General features: G+C 42.2%; 1 protein-coding gene across 3 annotated transcripts in view; it reads left to right on the plus strand.

Annotated features, from left to right (window-relative positions):
* Nucleotides 1-22,752, plus strand: part of LOC1271212 (zinc finger protein 316) — a 52,928-nt gene that overhangs the window by 18,191 nt on the left and 11,985 nt on the right. Inside the window, exons 3-4 of one of the 3 annotated variants that reach the window (XM_061661166.1) lie at nt 7,508-7,546; nt 21,656-22,629. In XM_061661166.1, coding sequence (XP_061517150.1) covers nt 22,147-22,629 — 483 coding nt within the window. In that variant the 5' untranslated portion in view covers nt 7,508-7,546; nt 21,656-22,146. The remainder of the gene's footprint in view (nt 1-7,507; nt 7,547-21,655; nt 22,630-22,752) is intronic. The other 2 variants (XM_061661165.1, XM_061661167.1) reach the window with 2 other exon arrangements.

A 22,752-nucleotide genomic window follows, 5' to 3' on the forward strand; every position in this document is an offset into this window, starting at 1 on the left:
TCAGATGCCAATGCGTCTACACAGTGAACCATCGGCCTCCCACATATTCAACGTTGATGGAGGCTTCTTATTTGAATGTTTAATGAGAGAAACAAAAACATATTTGTTTTAAAAAAGTTCCTAATAATGCTTGAACGTTTGAAGTACAAAAAAAACCCAAAAGGGTAATGCTGGTAGTATTTTTCGCTTCTATTTGTACATAAAGAAGCGAAACGAAATTTCGAACCCTTGGCAAACGCCTACAGTGCCCGGAAAAACCATCCAATTTTCTCATTTGATTATTTCCAATATGTACAATTCACCGTGATCGAACTTTGTTTTTTATGTTCGGCACCGTTTGGGCCGTTCCTCGCTCGCACTGTTCTGCTGGGCCGGGCCGCCGGTACAACCTTTTGACCTACGCCTCCGCCCGGCTACGCAAACCAATAGTAAATGCAATCATGCAAGCGAAGCAAAAACACTCCGATCGAACGAGTTGGAGGCACTGGCGAGTTGCCTGTGTGTGCCCTTTTTTCCATTTAATACAAAACCGAAACAGAACTCCCAAATCGATATTTTTCACTCCACACCCGTTTAGTACTCGGGATGAGAAGAAGGGTGGTTTAAAAATTTAACACCCCTCGTTCGAGTTTTCCCCGTACCCACACACACACACACCAACACATCCACCAGTAGCAGTAGTCAGTGGTCGAGTCTGTCCAGCGCGAATAGGGCCCAGCATATATGTGCCGCACGTAGCGAGTACGCAGGAAGGTGAAACACAATTTAACAAAAAAAAAAAGTGCGACATGAGGATAACGCAGCATCAGGTTAGGGGTGGCTTGACCGGGGAGCCCTATTTTTTCATTTACGATCCGATTTTTCGTTGCGCACTAAGGTCCCGCGGTCCCGGTCAGCAATTCGATGGACAAATCGCGGTGGTTTTGGTGGTTGGGCCCGGGACGGTGCGTTGGGCAACGGACGCGGCACATACATACGCGAACGCATTTCGCGAATTTATCCCCTTCATGTTTGGTCGCTAGTGCGCGGGCACCTCCCACCCCCAACACCAATACTGTTGTGTTCGATTCTCTGGCGTTTTTCCTCTGTTTTATAATGAAAAATCCGTTTTCTGTTCGCTTTTCTCTCTCTCTCTCCCTTTCTCTTTGCGCGTGGATTGCGATAAGCCTGAAAAAAATGTAGGCGAAAGGGGACCACGGTACGGTGGTCAGCGACGCAATTGTGGTGGGTCGCGTTTGATGATGGACATCATTATAATTTAAAACGAAATTTTAAATAAAGTGCCCCGTGCGTGATGCTCGGCACTCTCCCACTGCTCTCACTGCATCGTCCTGCACTATGTACTTTCCCTCTCCTTCTCCTCAACCTTTTTGCTTCGATCCAATTAAGCATACTAATGAGACCTGCCACTGGGCGCGAGTGCGAGCAGGGGAATCGCGGTTTGTTTGGCACATCCCATGCATGCAACTCTATGGCGGGACATTTTTGGAAACGCGCGAGGGAAGAAGCATGAGTTTTGCTGGGGGAAATCATCCTCATCAGCGCTTAAATCAGTTACTCGGGAGTGTGTGTGTGTGAGAAGGACGCTGACCGGTGGGTGGTGAGACGATATCGTTGGATATACAGGACAATCACTCCCCCAGTCCCCCGTTCAATCGAAAGGATTAACTATACAGGCACAACACGAATGAGCGAGAGAGATAGAAAGAGAGAGAGACAGTGTGCAAGCGAGTGAGAGAAAAAGTGCGCACTGAATAACAGCAAGCGAAAGGATTTCACATAATAATGTCCCAACGATGTCCTCCTGCACCTGGCCCGGGCTCTGGGAGCGGCAGGACACATTTTCCTGCTGCGCGGGGAAATAAGCGCGAAAGCGCGCGTAAATATGTATACATACACGCGTGCACAGGGTATTTTGTTGTTCGGGATGAAGGGGACAGAACGTGCTGTTTGATGCGTACAGCAAGAGGCGTATTGAATAATGCTGAAAAATAGTTGAAATAAAAAGAGCAGGTCCAGCCAAGCACACACATACATACGAACTGAAGGCGGTTTGTGGGTGGTCGAGAATTTTATATTGAGATTATTTTTAATTATTCAGTTTCAAGTTCGAATTTAGTATTGCGAATATGTATTTTTAATCTGTTTTGCGTATTTTATTTGATATTTTCCATAATTCACCCTATTTGGTGTTACGCATTTTGTTAGACTAATTACTATCATTTCCTTTAATTATTATTGTTTAACAATTAATTCTGATTTTATTATTATTCTTTATTCCTTTTTATTCTTTAAATGAATGAGCGTATTATACTGTTTTTATTACATTTCTTGCCTGTTCCAGTGATCTATTTCCTTAATTACTCGAATTTGTTATGAAGAAAACTCGAAAGTTTAGTAAATTTTATTCACATTGATTTAGTATTTCTAGATTTCGGTTCATTTTTCCCTTTTCCAAGTATCATTTGCTTGAAGTACACTTTTTAATGATTTTGTTTAATTTTCTTCAACTGTTTTACTTACTTTATTTGCGTTTCATTACCTTCTGAAACAACAAATACCTTTTAACTATTAACTTTGCTGTTGATTTTTTCATAATATGATTTCTATGATTTCTATATTCTGTTTGTTGTGTTGTCTGTCCACTTTGTATTGATTCGTTTCTTATCAAGAAGAAGTGTTCTATAGTTATTTATTCTTACATTGCCATTGTCAATTTTGTCTTCTTTTCCATACAATTCTTCTATTAATGCGTTACTTCTAAGCTGTTTTTCATTAATGTAGTTACTTTTTTGTAGAAAGACCTTGTTTAATTGTTTTTGTTTTTTTTAATTATTCAACATGCACCAACTGTATTTTAAGTAATTTCTAATTGGTTTATTCTCATTTGAATAAATTTTTAAGGTAAAGGTTAAAGTTAGGGTTAGTGGTGTCAATGGAAAAGTTGATATTTTTATCAAATAGGTCATAGTTCATATTCATGTTTATTCTTCTTCTTCTTCTTTGGCTCAACAACCGATGTCGGTCAAGGCCTGCCTGTACCCACTTGTGGGCTTGGCTTTCAGTGACTAATTGATACCCCCCATAGCAGGATAGTCAGTCCTACGTATGGGGGCGCGGTCTATTTGGGGATTGAACCCATGACGAGCATGTTGTTAAGTCGTACGAGTTGACGACTGTGCTACGAGACCGGCTTCATGTTTATATTTTAATTAATAAATGTATAATAATATTGTATGACATTTTGTACATATTTACCGAAGAGTATCACGTTTTAGAACGTTTGAGGTTTGAGAATGATAGTGCAAGTGGCTTTGTTTGCTACCATACAACGAATAAATAATGTTCAGGTCATAAATTATTTGTAAAACATGTAGCAATATAACATACATGTTGCGTTCATAATTACTTTGGAAATGTTACTTGATTTTCCATAAGTTGATAAAATTATCAAATTTGGATTTGAATTCTATATTTATTTTCAGATAATTTACATGATTACAAATAAATAAGTAAAATAAAGATGTCCAATAGGTTATTCTCGAGCGTTGAACGTACACGCTTCCATCTCCTGTCTCAAATCAAGTGTGGAGCGTCTAACGGACCTCACCTCACACGCCCGTAAAGCACAAGGTCACGCGCTTGCCGGTTTGTCAGTTTTCAGTGCGGCTGAATTTAGGATGGAAGGAAAAAAAAGGCCAACCAACCATCCCAGAACAGGCTAAAGCCTGGGCTGGGGTTTAGGCCACCCTGCCCTACTGCTTCCGAGCCTAAACTTTACAGCAGCGCGAATTCACCACCATCACAAGTTAGTTGATTTTATGACACGAATTTAGTTCGAAAATTTTATGAACTCTCCCTCGCTCTCTCACTGAAGGAGCGGTGAATGAGAAGAAGAAGAAGAAAAAAAACGTACCCACTTTACCGTCTCCACTGCTCACGTGCACCCTGGGGTGTGTGAGAAAAAATTGGAAATTGAAGCAGCGCTAGGACCCGACCCCCGGCCACTAAACTGCAATGATAATGTACGAAACCTTTCTTGTCTTTTTTTTAGTTTCTTAAAAGTAAAGCCACTTTTTCGACCAAGTAGCAGCCGAGGACTGTTTGTCTAACAGGTTTGTGTCCCTCTGCTCCACCGGGAATGGGTGGTAACACGCTTGTCCTTGAGATAGAACACACATCCCCTTTGCCAGTGAGGCCGTCACCGTTCGCTAACGAAAAGCATTCCTTTATTTTGTGGCAACAATTTTTATTAAGCAAATTGTTAAAGAAACTAATCCACGCAAAACGGGACCAGGAGCCCAGATCGGCTCGGCAGTTGGAATTATATTTGTATTTTCGCACAAAAGTAGGAGAGAGAGAGAGATAAAACCAAAAAAAAGAAGAAGTCACAAAAAATCAGCCACAGAAAAAAAGCGCCCTACCACACCCAACCATTGCTAGGGCTAATAAAATAAAGGGAGCAAAGAAAAAAAAAACAGAAGGGGGGGGGGGGGGGGGGAAGAAGGTGAACATGGGAGCAAACCCCACTCCCACACACACGGACATTTTACCAACGTGAGTGCGTGTGCGAGAAAGGGAGAATCGGCAAACCCTCCCAGTCTCCATCGGGAAAAAAGGGCCTTTTACAGAGTTTTCCGAGTGCGTAGGTTGTGGAAACCAGTTTGCCCGGCTCGGTCTCCCCCCCTCCCCCCGGCCTCCCGGCGAAAAAGGAGGACGAGACAGAGTTCAGCGGGGGGTGGAGATGAAGGATGTTGGAGCAATAAAATGCACCTAGCTAGCGTCGTCGTGGTCGTGGTGTGTGCGACCGGCCCTCCGATGTCTGGTTTGTGGTTGTGTGAGCGACGGCGGATGGATTTAACCGAAAATATAAAAAAGGGGGTGGAAAAAAATGAGAGAGACTGAGAGTGAAAAACGAAAAAAAAGCGACACACACACACACAATCACCGAGAGCAAAAAGAGAACCTGATCAAATCCAGCGTTGAAACATATGAAAAGTTTTATATAGGTTGGGCAGCAAAAAAAAAATCCCCCGCCCAGCTACACCTCCCCCTTTTTCTCCCCTCCCCAATGCAAGCAAATTTTTCGACCGATTCAAATAAGAGCTGCTTTACCGTCTATTAGTCTGGACAGACGATTAAATGAAAACTGTCAGCCAGTACAGAGGCCTACCCCGGTCTCGTCACAAGCATATCCTCCACCTCCACGCCGCATTCGGGCCCTTTCGCATATACTCAACATAATGGAGCGATCTGCTGGTGTGGGTGCTGCCGCTCGCTGGCCGTTATTTGTGCTTCGACGCATTTGAATGTGCGAAAAAATTAATGCGAAAAAATTGCACACCATATTTTTATCTCTTTTCGGCCTGGACTGGGAAAAATACTCGACACACACGCACACACACACATGCTAACGGTGGAAAATTTTATCGGAAAAGTCGCGGCCCACTGTGGTGGTGCTTTCGGATCGCGGCCGGTCATCGATTTATGTACAAGCTGGATTTTGGGCCCTTTTTTCGCCCTTTTTTTTTGCTGACCTCGCCTTCTCCACCCAATGGTAATGGAAAATGCAGGAAAATTTGTGAAATATAATATTGTGGATGCAGTTTTTTTTCTTTTTTGGAAATTTTCCATTGCGTGTGGAGCATGGCTCTTTTTCTCTTTCTCTCATGTTTGAAACCAAAAAAAAAAACACAGATGTTGGTGTGAGTGAATTCTTTTTTTTCCATCGCACACTTACACTTACACGCAGAATGAGGATTTTTTTTGTTGATTGAGAATATTTTTTTAAAGAATATATTTTAATCATTGACAGTAATGGACAGAAAAACTAAACGTGCGTGTGTATGTGTCAGCAATTTTCTCTTTGCAAATCCAACTAGAAAAGCATCTTCTTTATCTATTGGAGTTTTGAAAACTTACCCAAAAATAAAAATAAAAGACAGCTACCATATTTGGAAAAATGTTTCGAGCTCACCAGGGTCGATCACCATCGTCACCTCCACCACCACCACCTTTCCCGTACGGCAATGTCCATTTGGATTCATCACATTACAGATTTTTTTTCTCTCTCTCTCTCCCTTTTCCGTCCATGCTTCAATGTAGATGTGTTTGGAGGAAATTTTTTCGCGCTCACAGCTCCATGCTCTCTGGCATGTTTTTTTTTTCTCTTCTCTCACTCTCTCATCCCCTCCCCTAGTTCACACACAGACGCAGACACACGCTGACATTGAATTTTTTTCGGAAAAACTCAATTCGGTGTGTGGTGAAAATTGGTTCGAGAAGCTCCTTCTTGGTGATCAGTTTGTGCTTTAACTTGCGGAGTAGACAAAGGTTTGAACTGTCAAGAATTGAGAATTTTTAAAATTACTTCAAAATGGTTTGATGTTTGGTTCGTGTTTTGGCCACGAGTTTGCCCACGAATAAAAGAAGGTCAATGCTTCGGGTGAACCATTTCCTTGTGAAGCTGCCAGGCCAGGTGCGACGGTTTCTTTTCTCCTCCCATGGCAGAAGTTTCCCAAAAAAAGGAAAACTCCGAGAATGGAACGGGAAATTTGCTAAATTTTGAAAAGAAAAATTTCCAGAGAGTCAGACCTTGAGCTACAGAGAGCGAGAGAGAACGACTGGATGCACCTTTGTTGAAGGACTTTTTTTTTTTGTTTCTCTCTATACAGCATAGCTGTTTTCCACCGCGCGGTACCACGGCAACGGTTCGCGAACACGCCAAAAACAACATTGCAGTTTTATTTTACCATTTTTTCGTGGCTCTGAGGAGAAGCGGGCGGAAGGAGCTATTTCCTCCATTTCTGTCTGTCAGTGTGTTAGTACCTAGGCTAGGGGAAAAATCGCGTCGATTTAGTAGAATAAAAAAGAATGCGCGCTCCGTTTCGTTTTTTTTCCCCCAATATATGCAACATAAAAATTTGTGAGATAAAAAATCATACCACTCTCTCCATCTCTGTCACTCTTGTGGGTACAGTTTTATCGCCCCGTTTGGTGGCTGTCATCCTCAACACATTCCCGCGTGTCCCAGACCTTCGGACGCGCGGACAAGCAACGGAACGTTGCGCATGGCAAGGACGAAAAAATGCAACCTGCTCTCGGTCCCATCCTTTACCGAGCCCGCCTCGCGCGGGAAATTGGCGAAAAAAAACGTTGGCATTTTTTGGGGAGAACTCTGGGCCCAAAAAACAAAAGTCCAACTATGTGATCTATCAATGAGTTACCGAAGCAAACGGTTCACTCACGGTATCGATGAGAGTGTGTTGCGTCCGATATATAATATGCTTTTATGGAGGAACAAAACCAAAGCGTACCCTTCCAGGTTTTATGTAAAAGCAGCTGCTGCAAAAGCAAAATCTGATCAAAGTAATTTTAACCTTTAACTCTATGTGCTCCCCATCCTTCCCCCCTTTTGCCCTGTATGTGCATGTATGTATGTGTGTGTGTGTGTTTGCTACTAGTTAATGTGTTTAATGTTTTCCTCACTATTTTCGTTTCGTTGCAGATGACGATAAATAAATGCTACCGATAATAACGTGAAACGGTAAGTCTGGCTATACGGCGCAAAGCCTCCAATTCCCCCCCACGACACGTAATTGAAATGTTTTACAACACCATGTTTTTTTTTTACATACGCTTATTAACTATTGAGTTTTACCCGCGTTTGATGCACCCCTTTACGTCAAACGCCATTAACACCGCCGACTGGTTTGATTCAAGATTGTGTGTGTATGAGCACGACACGAAAGCAATTTTAATGAACATGTTGATTTAATGGCTTTGATTTGGTGAAATAATTAAGCATTCGATTGGTTGGAGTGTTATTAAAATTGATGCAAAACCCCCAATCTCAACTTGTTAATTCAATGTTATTAACGTGAAGATTCTGAGCTGATCCCACAGTGCTGCTGTGTAGTTTGTTGTTTATCGCTCTTTAGCTCATTTGATCGAGACGGTCTCGTGGTGCAGTCGTCAACTCGTACGACTCGACAACATGCCCGTCATGGGTTCAAACCCCGAATGGACTGAGTGCCTCGATCCTACGTAGAACTGATTATCTTGCTTATGGGTATCCAGTAAGACACTGAAAGTCGATCCAATTAGAATGGTACAGACAGACCACAACTTTTTACCATCAACGGTTGTTGTGCCAAAGAAGAAGAAGAAGAAGAAGAAGAAGAAGAAGAAGAAGAAGAAAAAAAAGAAGAAAAAGAAGAAGAAGAAGAAGGTGATCATTTAATCTAGACATATTAGGGGTTAAAATATAATTAAAATAATAATTGCGATCAATCAGTATTGGTGTATGGGTCATCCACATAAAGACCTAAAGTCTTTTTTATTCAGTAATGAGAAAATATTGCTCATTGCAGGGTTTCCAACCATTTATTGGTTTTTTAGGGTTTTCCTCATGATTTATTCATTGTTCCTTATATTTTAGGCTTATTCCCACAATTGATTGGTATCGTCCGATTGGACATCAATACAATTGAACCAAAATGCTCTGGTTTACGCTTAATAATTGCTTTTTATTTTTAATTTTAGTGACGTCACAACCCGATAGCGATAAAGATAGGGTAGAATGAATTTTTAAAAAATGTAACATGTCTCAACCAAGTGAGCTTTGCTCCAATTTGGGCCAAAAAGTGAATAAAAAAAATAAATAAATAAATAAATAAATCTTTGCAATAAACCAAAAAACGATGGGCTGCTAACAAGAAAACTCGGGAATCAACCAAAAACCCTAAGAAATCCTGTAAAGGCTATAGTATGTCGGTACTTTGCCAAAGCTGCTTATGCTATTTCTAAAAACGTGTAACGATGTAAACTATTAGATATACACACAAACGACTGCAAACATTCAATCCTAAAAATCAAAAAGAAAAAAAAAAACAAAGATTCAAATGTTCTTACCCAAACTGCAAATGCAAACGACCCCAAAGGAACATGTGCCTTCCGAGCAACGCATACACATGCACATTGCTGCTGTGCATATAATTGCTCTGCCAACTTTAAACACGCCGATTAGCACGTGTGTGACCCGATATCAAAACAACAAACTCTCTCCCTACTAGCACACATTAACTTTCCTTCGTTTGCCGGTTTTTGCCTTCGAATCGAACGTCTGCAGCTTGTTTTCTTTCAGCCACAAAAACCTCCCCCCCCCCCCCCCCTACTACTCGCGCCCAGCTCGGTGTGTTTCCCCTGCAAAACTTTACCATTTTTCCTCTCTGAGTGCTCGCCATATTTCCATGTGTGCAATACGCTCGCTCGCTCGCGATCTCACCGGCAATGTTTATCTTGGGGCCGTCTCAATAATTTTCTTACAAAAACACACACACACACAGACACTTTCGAGCTCGGTGCTCACGGGGCTCAACGTTTTTGGTTCCCTCCATCCTCAGGGTTTCTCTCGCACGCTCAGGCGACTGCTCTCGCTTTTCCGAGCCGATTCCAACGGAGGAAGTGGAACTCTTGTTCCTTTTCTTCCCCGCACATCATTTTCTTACTAATACAGTCTCTCTCTCTCTCTTTCCTTCGTCTGGTCACTCTTTTGCCTTCTGCTCTCGCACAGGCGCGTGTGTATCGCTTGAAAGTCGATGAAAAACACTGATCTTGGACAACGTGTTTTGCTAAACTTCGTGCGGAACTAAAAGCTGTCCTCGTGTTTTCCCCGTGTACGTATGTGTGTATGTGTGTGTGTGTTTGTTTTGTACGATGAGTCCAATTTTCCATATCGACTCCTGTGTTTTGTGTTGCCCATTGCTGCTCCGCTCGGGCTCTCGCTGCTAACGATTTATGGCAAAGTTTTCTCCCCGTTCGCGTTGCTCATCACAGCCGCTACACAATCTGATGTCTTCCCGCCCTTTGTTTCCTTGTGGAAGCGGGGTGGGGGCATGAAAGGCATCTATACTAATTCTCCACCGGGCGCCTTCCTCCCGGCCGGAATCAAACGGCGTGCCGTACACACCACGTGCTATTTCGCGGCGAGACACTGCGCGCCAGGGGTGCGGGTTTTGGGGGGCCCGCTCGAACAACAGCTGACGGCGCGACGTCTTTCACCTTCGTCGGGGTGTTTTTCCGAGTTCGCTGCGTGTAGCGTGAACCAAAACGAGAGGACGGGACGAGAGCACGCTTGTTGGCGTGTTGTGCTTTTGCGTCTCGAACGGTAAGATATGGGACGCTACCGCACGCTGGGAAGCGGAAGAGAATGGTTTTGCCCAACCACTATCCACTGCTGCCCGGCTGTGTTTGTGCGCTGGTTCCCCCCCCTCAACGATGCACTCTCCGTTTTTTACCGAAAACAAACGATGCACTTTCATGCTGCGCCTCTGTCACCTCTGTTTTATGCTGACCGTGGCGGGAAAGTGAAGCTTGTTTATAGTTTGTTTTTTTTTTTTTTGTTTGTGCCGTTGGAGCTTTGTGTGCACTTTGTGCATCATTGAGCTGGGGAGGGACACTCTTTTTGTGCGATTTGTTGTTTACACGCTGCATGTGCACATCGGAAAATGCATCACATATATTTAGAAAAGAAGTGTGTTTATGGGTGAGCGTGTATTTGTTAGGTTGAAAAGGATTGTTTTCTTTTTCAGTAGAAGTTTGTAAGTGAGCATTGTCGTATCTATCTTGCAATCTTTTCTCTTTGAATAAAGTAGCATTATTAATTTAAATTTAATACCGACGTTTTCCTTTCCATTGTTGTAAAGAAATGTATGTATTGTATGAAATTAACAAAGAGAATTTTTCACAATTGTAGCTAAACTGTACGCTTCCGCTTCCTCTTTTTGAATTAATCATTTAATGGTTTAGATACCATTCATAGTTGTAAGTTAAAAAAAAACATATTTAAAGTACAGGAGGACCTGCTTTCTGTAAAATCTGATCACTTAGTAAAGTCTGTAAAACAATCAATTTTTGACATACGAAAAGATTTCGGCCTCAAATGAAATGTATCCTATGGACATTTAATTGAAAAAAAAAAAACAATAATAATGAAAAGATAATGTACAGATGAAAGCAACGACATAACTTCGATGCCTTTCAATAGATTTCGCACAATCGATTTATCATCTTAGCTAACTTTTTTTCTCCAGTAGGATGTAATTTGTAAAGGCCTTTCAGCTGTGTTCTCTGTTTAAATCTTTTATATTTGGCCAAAATTTACGACAGTTGTAATGCGGTATTTGATATATTTTAACACGTATAAAACGACATGTGATTCTTTACATAGCCATTTTGGACATAGTAAGTGTAAGTTATATATGATGGATTTTTCATTTATGTATTTACGTATTTTTGTGTATTTATTTATTTACTTATTTATTTCTCAACGGGACATTCCGCCATGACTGTATTTGTTTTTTATACAGTTATTATTCTTTACAAATGCTTGAGCTTAATCTTGCATTGGTTATGCAAGCCCGTGCTTTGGGCCTTTACCTGCCAATTATTTGTCTTTACTTCGACTTGCCAGCAATAGTTTTAGCTCAAACTGAAGATTTAAACTTAGACATGATTATTATTGATCATTGAAGTTAATTTTTTTAACTTGTACATTTTTACAGCACACACACTCTTACTTTAATTTTTGTAAAGTGATTTTATGAACATTGAAATCTCAACGTACCAGGCGCCTCCATTACGCGTTGAATTGTCAAATGTCAAGGTGCTGTACAGTTTTCAGTGCACTCGAAGCGTGGGAATCGATTCGTACAACAAAAAAACGTACAGCTTCACCACTGCTTATTTGCAATTTTACTATTTTACCCCCTTGGATTTTGTTGTCATTTGCACCGTGCACAAAAACCTGCCGTTCCTTGAAATCGTTCCCACGCGCGTTCCTTTTTATCACAACAAGCCTGACACCTTTCAAAGGGCACAGAGAGAAAACGAAACAAAAAAAAACACACACACATGCCAAAAGCTCATGATCGATTGCACGATAAAACAATTAATCACACCCAGCGGTCCTGACAGAGCTGCTGGCAAGTATGATGCATTATTTTCGGACTCAGCGCTTTTGATCCGTGGCTGCGAGGACACAAAAGGGGGGGGCCATTTTTGACCACATGGTATCATTTGCAATGGATGCTTGCGTACTGGAGAGGAAGGGAGGAGTGGAAGAAAAAAAAAAGAAAAAAATCATCGAACATTGACCGAAAAACGCTTCATTAATGTTTAACAAATCGGCGCGATCGGTAGATCGATCAGCTTATTTTGCGTGCAAAAGGATCGCGACGACAGTTGGCCGTGCGTTTTTTTATTTTCAATAAAACCTTTCACTTTTGTACAGTTTCCATGGTGACTGCTTCATTCCTTGCAGCGTAAAGGTTTTTCAGGCAACCCCGGGGCTGTGTAACTACCAATTTGTGAGCGTTTGGCTTTTATTATTTGTTCCTCCCTACCAGGAGAAGGTTATTATATTGGCCAAAAATGGAACAGCAGCACTCCGGAGCAAAGCGTTGCGATGCAATTGCATTTCCTTCGGCAAAGCGCACATCCTATGCACACATGCTCACACACCTTTGCAACGCCCGAATTTCGTAGTTATTGAATTTTAATTACACTCGACGCTATTTTTCGCTCCCGCTTGGTTTCATGCTGCGTTTGCTTTTTTTTCTTCATCCGCCCGGTGCGTTTCCCTTGATTTCATTTAGTGGCGATGCAAAGGATGCTGCAATTGCATTCTCGAAAAATGGCTATAAAAAACACCAAAATTTTCGGCCCCCGCTTCTGGCCACAAGCAGAAGCCATTTTGGGTGGAGGATGGGGATGGAGCATTTTTTTTTTCTGTGTGGCATAAGAGAGCCTATAAGAGCCGTGGGGGATTGACGAGGCGGGCAGCACAAATTGGATTTTCACATCACTTCCCCCATTTTTTTATTATTTTTTTTTGCTGTTGACCCCATTGCCCTTCGTGCGTCCAGCCACACGTTCCGACGTGTGGTCATTTCGGGTCTGTGGGCGTCAAAATTTTATTTTTCACGTTTCCACATGACGCGCTTCGATTGGGCTGGCCGTTCGGAGCAGCTTTTTTTTTTTGTTTTGGCTCGTTGCGGGCTTTTCATCCATCAACAAAAAGGCACCCAGGGAGTGAACAGGTAAGGGGTTGGCAATCATGCACCGAGCAAAGAGGAAAACACGATGGTTTAACGAGGAGAGGCAGAGAGAGAGAGAAAGAGAGACTGAAAAAACATCAAGCGTAGAAGCGCCATCGAAATGTATTTATTTTCCGTCTGACTGCAGTTTCGTCGATTGTTAACATTTTTAATTATTGCACCAAATGAATAATTACAGCGCGCGGGCACAATTATTTCCCTTTTGACGTGCGTGTATGTGTCTGTGTGTGTGTGTGCTCGTGTTTTATTTTTATTGTACACCGAAATCAGAATCGCCAACGGGGAATTTCGCATCCCCAGTAGCATGAAACAGTAGAGCAGTTCTTTTGTCACCTTTTTTGAGGTGTGCAATTTTCCCCCACTTTCTCCATTCGTTCGAGATCGTCCTGTGACGATGGGTAGATATGTGTGTTTCACTAACGACGTTGCCCTTTGCCAAGGGCGCAAAAAAGAAGAAAAAGAACAGAAAAATGTTGATTGAACAACGAAAAAAAACGTACTTTTAATTGCACACAAATGAAACTGCAATTGAAAATGTACTATCTACTGGCAGAAATGCTACAGAACAGTGTGGTAAAAATAGTAAATAGCAAAACAAAAAGAGTTAGAGTTGTACCGCCAATCTGCATTTTAACGCTAATTAATGCAACAGTCTCTGGTGAGACATTATTGATTGGGCCGTACATTTAAGGGTTAAATGTGTTGCCCGAAACAATCGAATTTAGCATGAACGTTTAATTGAGTGATTTACTTTGTCACTACAGCTGCACCTTTTCATGCCAAATTGGAAGTAAAATAGGTGCTACCATACACCTGATAGAATGTAACAAAAACATTTCGTTTGATTTAATCCGTAGGATCATTATTTGGCAGGAATAATCGAATTCATTATTTTAGCGCCTAAAGCTATGCAAATATTTCTTTGCGATGTTTTTTTTCCAAATTTCTAACTGGAGCTTTAAAACGCGAATTTTGTCGCAGTGTTTTCTAATATGACATTCTGTATGAACCTATTTTTTAGGTTATGCAAACAAAAAAATCTGTTGCTTCATTTAAACTTGGAGGAAAAAAAGTATAAAATTTCTTTCTGCATCGCCTTACAGTTTAGTAGCGGAACTTGGGGCAAGTGTGCCACCTTAAGCATTTCAAGTTATAACTCACTAAAACGTGTTTTTCAATAGCCGATTTAAATCTCATAACCATTTTACATCTATTTCCTCACTTATAACTGAGTTTCGCTTGAAAAAAGTGGAAATAAAACAGTTTTTGAAGCGTTTTAAAAAGGGTCCAAAAAGACGTTGTTTTTTGGGCTATGGGGCAAGAGTGCCACTCGTATGGGGCAAGACGGCCACCTGGTTAAAATAACCGTATTTCTTAGATAATTGGAAATTATTACGTTTGTACCACTAGTGTATGTATTCCTACATGTATTTAGTCACCAATGAACCCTTTTTGACCACCAATTGTACCACAATATGGTTTTTTTTACTGTTCTGTTTTTCTGGCGTGGAATCCGCTCACAATAGCGCACCATTCCGCAGCACGCTACAACAATGTTTACATTTTTGACAGCTCGCGCCTATGAAAGATGGTGGCACACTTGCCCCAAACAGAGATGGCACACTTGCCCCAAAAGTTGTAACTTTTTTGAAATTGAATTTTGCAGTGACAAAAAGAAAGTTTTTTTCAACTAACCCCACAAAAAATTTCACGTTTTCTCAGCTATACGGTGGTGTAAATATTTTCTCGGTTGATTGTTCGCATGATTTTTGAGAGCTTATTTGGTTGGATTAAAAAATTATAATATTCTGCTCAATTTTGAAACTCAATATAAATAAGTTCAAAACAATGGGAAATATCGATTGGTCTATATGCAATTAGGCTCAGAATACTTAGTCACTGGAAAGCAACCAACTGTATACACAATTGATCATTAAACTAAAGTTGTTAAGGAAAAATGCTTGGTGGCACTCTTGCCCCGTATGGCACACTTGCCCCAAATTCCGCTACCTTGATTTTATATCAAAAATGATGAATTATGTATAATGTAGTGATGTTAATTAGTTAGTTACACGAAATGTTAATGTTAGCTACAAGAAAGCGAACTATATGTACCCAAGAGAATGAGCTTGTATGATATATAAATTCTGATCACCATTAAAAACTGCGTAACAGAAAGGTTTGCATACATTTAGGCGTAGATTGCACAGTTATAAGTATTACTCGCAAAGTAATGTGTCTACATTTAGGCGTGCCGTAATCAGAAAAAAACACTACTAATGGAAAATATTTGAAAAATTTAAATATTACTCGAACTATTTGGTAATGCAATGAAACAAATAATTCACATTGTAACAGCTTAAACAAATACAAACAACAAATACATAGCATGCTCCTCCAGTTCCATACGCCGAAAGCTATGCAATCAGTGTGATGTGTTATTACAGCACTAAACATGATGAAACCTGCCTTTCAGCACCATTTTGGTTCCATGTGAAAAAGGTGTGGACGGTTAAAAATGCTTTCCCCCGTTTCCTGCCATATAGCTCCATCGCAATCGCTTCACTACGCTCCAAATGTCACTCATCGTTTTGGCGGCGTCTGTTCGGTCATATACACGCTATGACACCCTCTCCCAGGCTCACACACAGATCAATCTCACATCAACAAGCATACACACACAAGGATGAGGATTTTTCGAAACTGAGATTTTTCCTCGCCTCTCTTCCCTTTCCCATCCGCTGGCTTCTGTTGACAGGACGGGCACATTTAATATTTATTTCAATGCAGCGTTGGTGCATTTTTTGGGTATAGGCATTTCATGTCCCGCTCTCTCACTCTCTCACTTCTCCGAACAAAACGGGCGAGTCCAAACCAGGACCGTCCAGACCATTGTTTCTTTTGGCATTCTTCTCTGGCAGCATCCGCCCCTCATCCATTAACGCACAACAATGGAGAGCATTCGATAATTAACAACACACCGCGCTGAGACTCGTTCGCTATTGTCGCAAATGCACAAACACGCGAACAAAAAGGAAGGACAAAAAAAAAGTCCAACCAGCTTGTTTTATTATGCATTCGTCTGTTTTTATTATCACTCTGATTATCCTTGTTTCTTTTTTTGTTTTTTTGGCTTTTGATTCGTATTCAGTAGCCTTGCTTTCTTCTGCCTTCCTTTTGGCCGTTGGTTTGGGCGGCGTGGTGGCGCAAGGCGAAAGTCTATTGTTTTATGTACCACCTCTCATGTGCAGGCCTCCAAACGCTTCGAACGTGCATTTTGTGCGTCCCATTGGTTCCCGGTCGCTGAATGTAAACAATAAATATTTGAGTTGCACATGCGTGGTGCATGCGGGTTTCGCGCGCGCCCCACCATCCCCACACAGAGTGCGTTTGAATCTCGGCACCGGTGCCGATGCATTGCGATGCAAGTTAAATTGGTTGATGCGCTCGGTTTTGTGCCTCTCTTTGCTTCATGCCATTCGAAAAGGTGCATTTATTTATTATCGAAAAATTGCATATCACAGTTCAGTTCTTTTTTTAATATCGCTGCAACCTTATACATTCTTCTGACAGCGTGCACGGGAAATGCATACATTGGTGCCGTTCGATTTTCCGCGGGAAGCCCGATACTCTTTCCATCGAGCGAGAGGCTAGCATCACAATTTTTGCATTGGTGAGAGAAAATAGCAAAAAAAGAGAGAGAATGACTAGGCAAATGTAAAAAAAAGCTGCAACTCTGCTGGAATAAAACATCTCACACTAGCCACCTCGATGACCATGTGGAAGTGAAATTTAAAATCCTGCCAAAAAGAGGAATATAATGCACACACACACACACCCATCTGCGGGAATAGTATATTGAACGATTGCGCACGTGCAAAAGTGTCCTTTTATTGAGACCTAACTCCTGGAGCGGAAATCCCTTCGTGTTAGAGGATTTGGGGGAGGGAGAAAGCGGGTTTTTTTAAAAATGCTCATCATCAAACAACTGGCGTCCCAACGGCTTTTGGCATTGCATTTTTACGACCGAACTTTAAATTGAGTCGCTTGGGTGTTATTCATTGTGTACTTTCATCGAGCTACGGTTGATTTACTGACAGGGCGAATCTTTCGCTGGGAAAGCTACAGTGGCATGGAACAGTGCATAATATATTTGATACATCCTAGATGAATGATTGTATGATTGTAAAACAAAATAGAAAAACACTTTTCGTTAAGGGTTTATCAGCCATACTATCATTGTTGGTTCGAAAAAAAAAACACTTGCAGTTGCAATACATCAGGTTAAACGATAATTCGGAACGATTTGTCGTACGTATTGCATACATCTAGGGTAGGATTTTGTATCATTTGGTTAATAGGCGCATTGTAGGAAAGTGCAGATCTTGAGAACGTAGGTCTTAACAGCTCACGTGTCCTGAGAAGTCGTTCAGGAGCATAAAGATTCAGCTTTTCTAGCAGGTTGGGAAAGTCTATATCCCCGCTGATTAACTTCGCGACTAAAGTAGCTTCTAATGCCTGACGTCTATGTTCTAAGGTTGGCAGACCAAGAAGCATGCACCGTGACAGGTAATCTAATTGTTGTGATGAAGCCCATCGTAATCGTTGTATTGCTATTCTGAACAATCTTTTTTGTATGCTTTCTATCCTAGCCGTCCACACGTGACAGTATGGGGAGAAAAGAACTGAGTTAGACTCTAGGATGGAACGTACTAATGCGGAATATAAAGCTTTCCGGCATATTGGATCTTTTATCTCAAGAGTTTGCCTGATTACAAATCCTAACATCCTATTGGCCTTGGTAATTATATAATGGTAATGCTCGCGAAAGGATAGTGATGAATCAAGGATTCAAGACCAAGATCCCTGACTGATGACTCGCGAGACTACTTGTAACTGTATAATGAGTAACAAAAGTTTAAAGGGTTTTTTTCCTGCTGAATGTAATCGCGCTGCATTTATCCACACAGAGGCTTAGCTGGTTTGCCAAACGCCAATTGCTGAATAGGTTGAGATTGTTCTAGACCGCGAAACAATCATCAATTGACCTGATAGCTGAAAAAAGTTTAATATCATCAGCATAAAGAAGTACAGAATGTTTTGGGAGAGTAAGAGTCACGTCGTTTATGTAGAGTGTAAATAATAGCGGCCCCAAGTTGGAACTCCTGAAGTATTTGTGAATGGTTGCGAAAAGATGAATTGGTCATGATAATCATGTATCATTGAAAATCCCAGTCCAAAATATCTTTTGGCCTTTTATCCTACTAGGCTTTTGCAAGGATTTACCAAAAATCATTAAATTCATTTCACTATTCATCTACTAAAATAAATTGGCAAACAACTAAGCGTAATCCTGTATACAAGCCTTTTTAAATAATTATTTGAACAAACTATCGAAATGCTATTTATTATACTTCATGCCATTCAATCAGGCTCATCAGATGAATTAGAGCTAAGTAGCTGGATAGCTAATCTACGACTTGGCTGTCACGAGTGGTCTTTACAGGAGCCGAATCGTACTGAATCGTCCCAACTTAATGACAATGAAAGCCGTGTGTTTCTTCATTCACCTTTGTTTACATAGCATACTGGACGTTATACTACTGTGCAACACTACTATTACACTACCTGACCCTTGTGAATTTTTACAATCATTTTGTCAAACAGCGTTGTCATTTTGATTATGATAGAAACGAACAGTATCATCATATGTCTTTGCTATGCTTTGTAATATGCTATTTATTTGAGCTTTGATTAAGCTCTCTTTTATTCCCACTGGCGTTTGAATGCAAACATAGCTCAAGACAATAAGCTTTCTAGAATGGAATGTAATTTATGCATTTTATGTCTCTATCTCGAGTCAGTTAAAAGAGGAGCTTATTTGCTCATGGTTATTTTATTGGCTTCAGCTTCATAAGCGATTTGGTGGTATTTGATATGTCTGGCCTGCAAAGTGTTTAGGCAGGTAGATCCTGGACGATTGCTTCAGAACTTACGTAAATATCACAATACCAATTCCTGATCAGTTCCAGGGTCATTGTGGGTTTATGATCAGTTCCAGGATAGTTAGTGGTTCATGATAAGTTCCAGGACAGGTCTAGGCTCATGATCGGTTCCAAGAACGGTATGAGTTCATGATCAGTTCCTGAGCCGGTATGGGTGCATGTTTGGTTCCAGGATCGATATGGATTCATCTTCGGTTCCAGATAAGGTATGGATTCATGATCAGTTCCAGGACCGGTATGGGTTCATGACGGGTTCCAGGACCGTTATAGATTTATGATCGGTTTCAACATCAGAATGGGTTCATGATCGGTTTATGGACCGGTATGACCAGTAATGTCTCCTGGACTGGCATTAGGTCTTGTGCAGTTTTGAACCAGAATAGATAATTGGATGGTGTCAGGACTAGTATGGGTTTGTTTTTGGTGTTAGGTCTCTCAGGAGGTCATCATAAGTACCTCATTTTAATTAAGTTCTGAGGCCATTTATTTCGGTGTACCTTGTATAGTCAATGGGAACTTTGAAATTTAGTTGAGTAGCCCTGCACAGTAAATGCTACTGAATGTTATGGATGGGGTACTTGTCTTGTATAATCACTAGATCTAGTTCAACTTCTAACATCCATGAAAGTTTTCAAATATTGTACGCGACTGTAATGGTTTACTAGAACAACGAACTGTTACATGTTGCTGTGAGAAAGAAAGAGCGCAACGATACCAACCATTCATAAACGCACCTACTGCCAAAACAGTCGTTTAGTTTGCCATTAACTCGGTAACAAATTACCTTTTTTTGTAAACATCCTTCCCAACGGTGTGTCCCCCAAAAGGCCAACCGGAACCGGAGCTCCCCCGGAACACTGGTGGGACCAAAACCAAGGTGGAAATCCATCACACCCGCTGGCTGGCTCTACCCCTTTTGCTCCTTTTGTGTGAGTGCCTTGAGATCTCTCCGTTCCGGTGTTTGACAACACCGCGGCCACACAGCGCGGGTGTTATTGTTATTGCAGCTGCAGTTAGTGCATCGTATATTTTTGTTATATTTTTGCCACCACTCCTGCTCCTCTTTTCCAGTAACGGTGGCTGACAAAAAAAACAATACACTCACGCACACACACACACACTTTGTGCTGTCCCTTTCGCTGGCACCGGAAACGTGTGGAAAGAGCAAAATATAGCACACATAGGAAAGAAAACTGTTTGGCGGCTTGCGCAAACGTTTGAAAGATACGCCGCTGGCAAGGGTAAAAGAAGAAGTAAGAACATGAAGGCCAAAAGAGAGGGGGGGGGGAAGGCCAGTGCAGTTTGTGCAATAGGCACGGCGGCGGCAAGTTTCTTCGCACTGCAGTTTTCCAATTTTTTAACTATACACACACGTAAGAGAAAAAAATAGTGTTATTTCTCAACCGTCAAACATTCGCACGCACGTCCCTTGAATGGGGCGCGGGAAAATGGACACCTTGCTTGCGAATGGCTTTTCTTAGAACAAACAAAAAAATAATTACAAAATACAAAATTCTTTTCAATTCTTTTTAATACTTACTGTCTGTGTTTGCAACTGGGCGTGTAGGGCCGCCGATTTTCTCACCAAAGTTCGCCCCAAAAAGCAGTCACTAAAAACCCAAAAAATTAGCTAACGGTTGTGCCACCTTTTTGCACAAAACGATCAAGAAGAAGCTTTTTTTTAAACATATACATATATTGCACACATCACTCAATTGCACTAAACTGGCACGTCTCCTGTCCCCTGCCTGGAGCAGCCCGCTTTATTTGCCGTTGAATGGAACCAACAAACAAACAAAAAAACCGCGTCCCCGACGCAGCGGTCAGCGGTTTTGTTTAATCGGCTCGTGGTTCGTGGTGTTTGCTCCCGATTTTTAAGACACTGCACTGTTAATGCAGTGTACGCAGAAACGGTAGCCGCAGAAACTTGGCGGCTTTCGCAACGCAACGCCTCCTTCCATCACCACACCTGCTGCGCGCGCTACCTTGGGGACGGGTAAGTGTGCATCAGAAATGCACAAATACCGAGGAAAACCCGTGCCCGGGAGGAATCGAGCTTGCCGAAGCTTTCTTTACGATCTTCCACCATTCATGGATAAATGTTGGGGAAGTTTTTTTTTCTGTTTTTGGTTTCTTGTTGCATTTGTATCAACAAACAAGCAGCGAGCGTCGTCTTCGCCTGTCGCCGCCTCTAGAGCGACACTAAGCGCTATTGGGAAACGCACGTTGCGACAGTAGCGGCGTTTACGTTGCACGATTCGGTTCCTAGAAAAGACGTGCCACAGATAGCAGGCAGACACTATCGGGTTTTTAGTGCGCCGGTTTTACCTACACCACCAGCGGTACGTGTTTTACACATTCTTGAAATCATCCAGGGAGCGCGCTCCACTAGTTCTCTGCTAAAGATATTTGCACCATTTGCTGTTGTTTTGTTGTTTTCGTTTATTTTTGTATCGCATCAACAAGTATTATTGGTTAAGCTAAATGTTGTTTTCTTTTCTTTTTTCTCTTTCGTTTGTATTTTTGTTTTAGTTGTTTATTATAGAGCGAGCAGCAGCGAGTTACCAGAGTACCAGAAAAAGGGAGAACACACAATCATTTTGGTTTTTCTTTCGTTGCCTCCTTTACAGACTACACTCAGCTCGATCGTTTCGAGAATCAAACAAAAAATACATAACAAAAAAAAAACAGTAAAAACAGAAGTAGAAAGAAAAGCTAGAACAGAACTTGCTTTCCTTCCCTCACCCCATTCCGAACCAGGCCTGGAACCGTTATTCAACAGGAATGGCTCGCATGAACTAGACCTAGCGGCTTGGTTCCCCGGTTTACTGGCAGCGCCTTCACCGACACTGGTAAAGCGAAACGGAAGGAAGAACTCCCCAAGAGGCGGCCATAAACGCTTGCAAAAGAGAGAAAGACAGTTGCAATAAACGCTCAGCACAAACAGTTGAAGCGAGAGAGAGAGAGAAAAAAAAGGAAGGCTTTCCAATACACTGCCCGGAGGTGAGCCGACCGCCAAAACGATGGCGATCAACTTTTCGGCCTCGTTCGCGGCCTGCCTGGCGGCCGGGCTGAAGGTGCCGCGCCAGATCATGTACTGCATCTCGCAGGATACAGCCCCGTACGTGCTGTACAAGGATTCGCAGGAAGCGGCCGAGCGGGGGGCGGCCGCCGCCGCCGCCGTCCAGTGGGGCAATGCCGAGGGCCAGGCCATCTACCAGCAGAACGCGCAGAACCATCTGCAGGCGCACATGAACGGGGCGGCGACGCAGCAGCAGCTGGTGGCCGCGGCTGCCGCTGCCGCCGCTCAGCACCATCACCAGCAGCAGCAGCAGCAGCAGCAGCAGCATCACCAGCAGCAGCAGACATCCGCCAATCACAGTCCGCCGAATCAGGACAATAGGCCACAGCAACCGGGTGAACAAGCGAATGGTCATCTACACAGCCCGGCCACTAGTCCGTATCCTGCGAATAACGGTCCAGACATTGAGGAAGATTTGATCAAGGTACATTTGAGTCGCGGCGCACGCTAGAACGCGGGTGGTGCGAAAACCGCGAGCGAACCGGCGAAACGACTCTGCTCCGCCTTGTTTTAGTGTTCTGCGCTATACCTAATGGATCTCTCTCTC

This window comes from Anopheles gambiae, chromosome 3, assembly GCF_943734735.2.
Source record: "Anopheles gambiae chromosome 3, idAnoGambNW_F1_1, whole genome shotgun sequence".
NCBI classification, from domain to species: domain Eukaryota; kingdom Metazoa; phylum Arthropoda; class Insecta; order Diptera; family Culicidae; genus Anopheles; species Anopheles gambiae.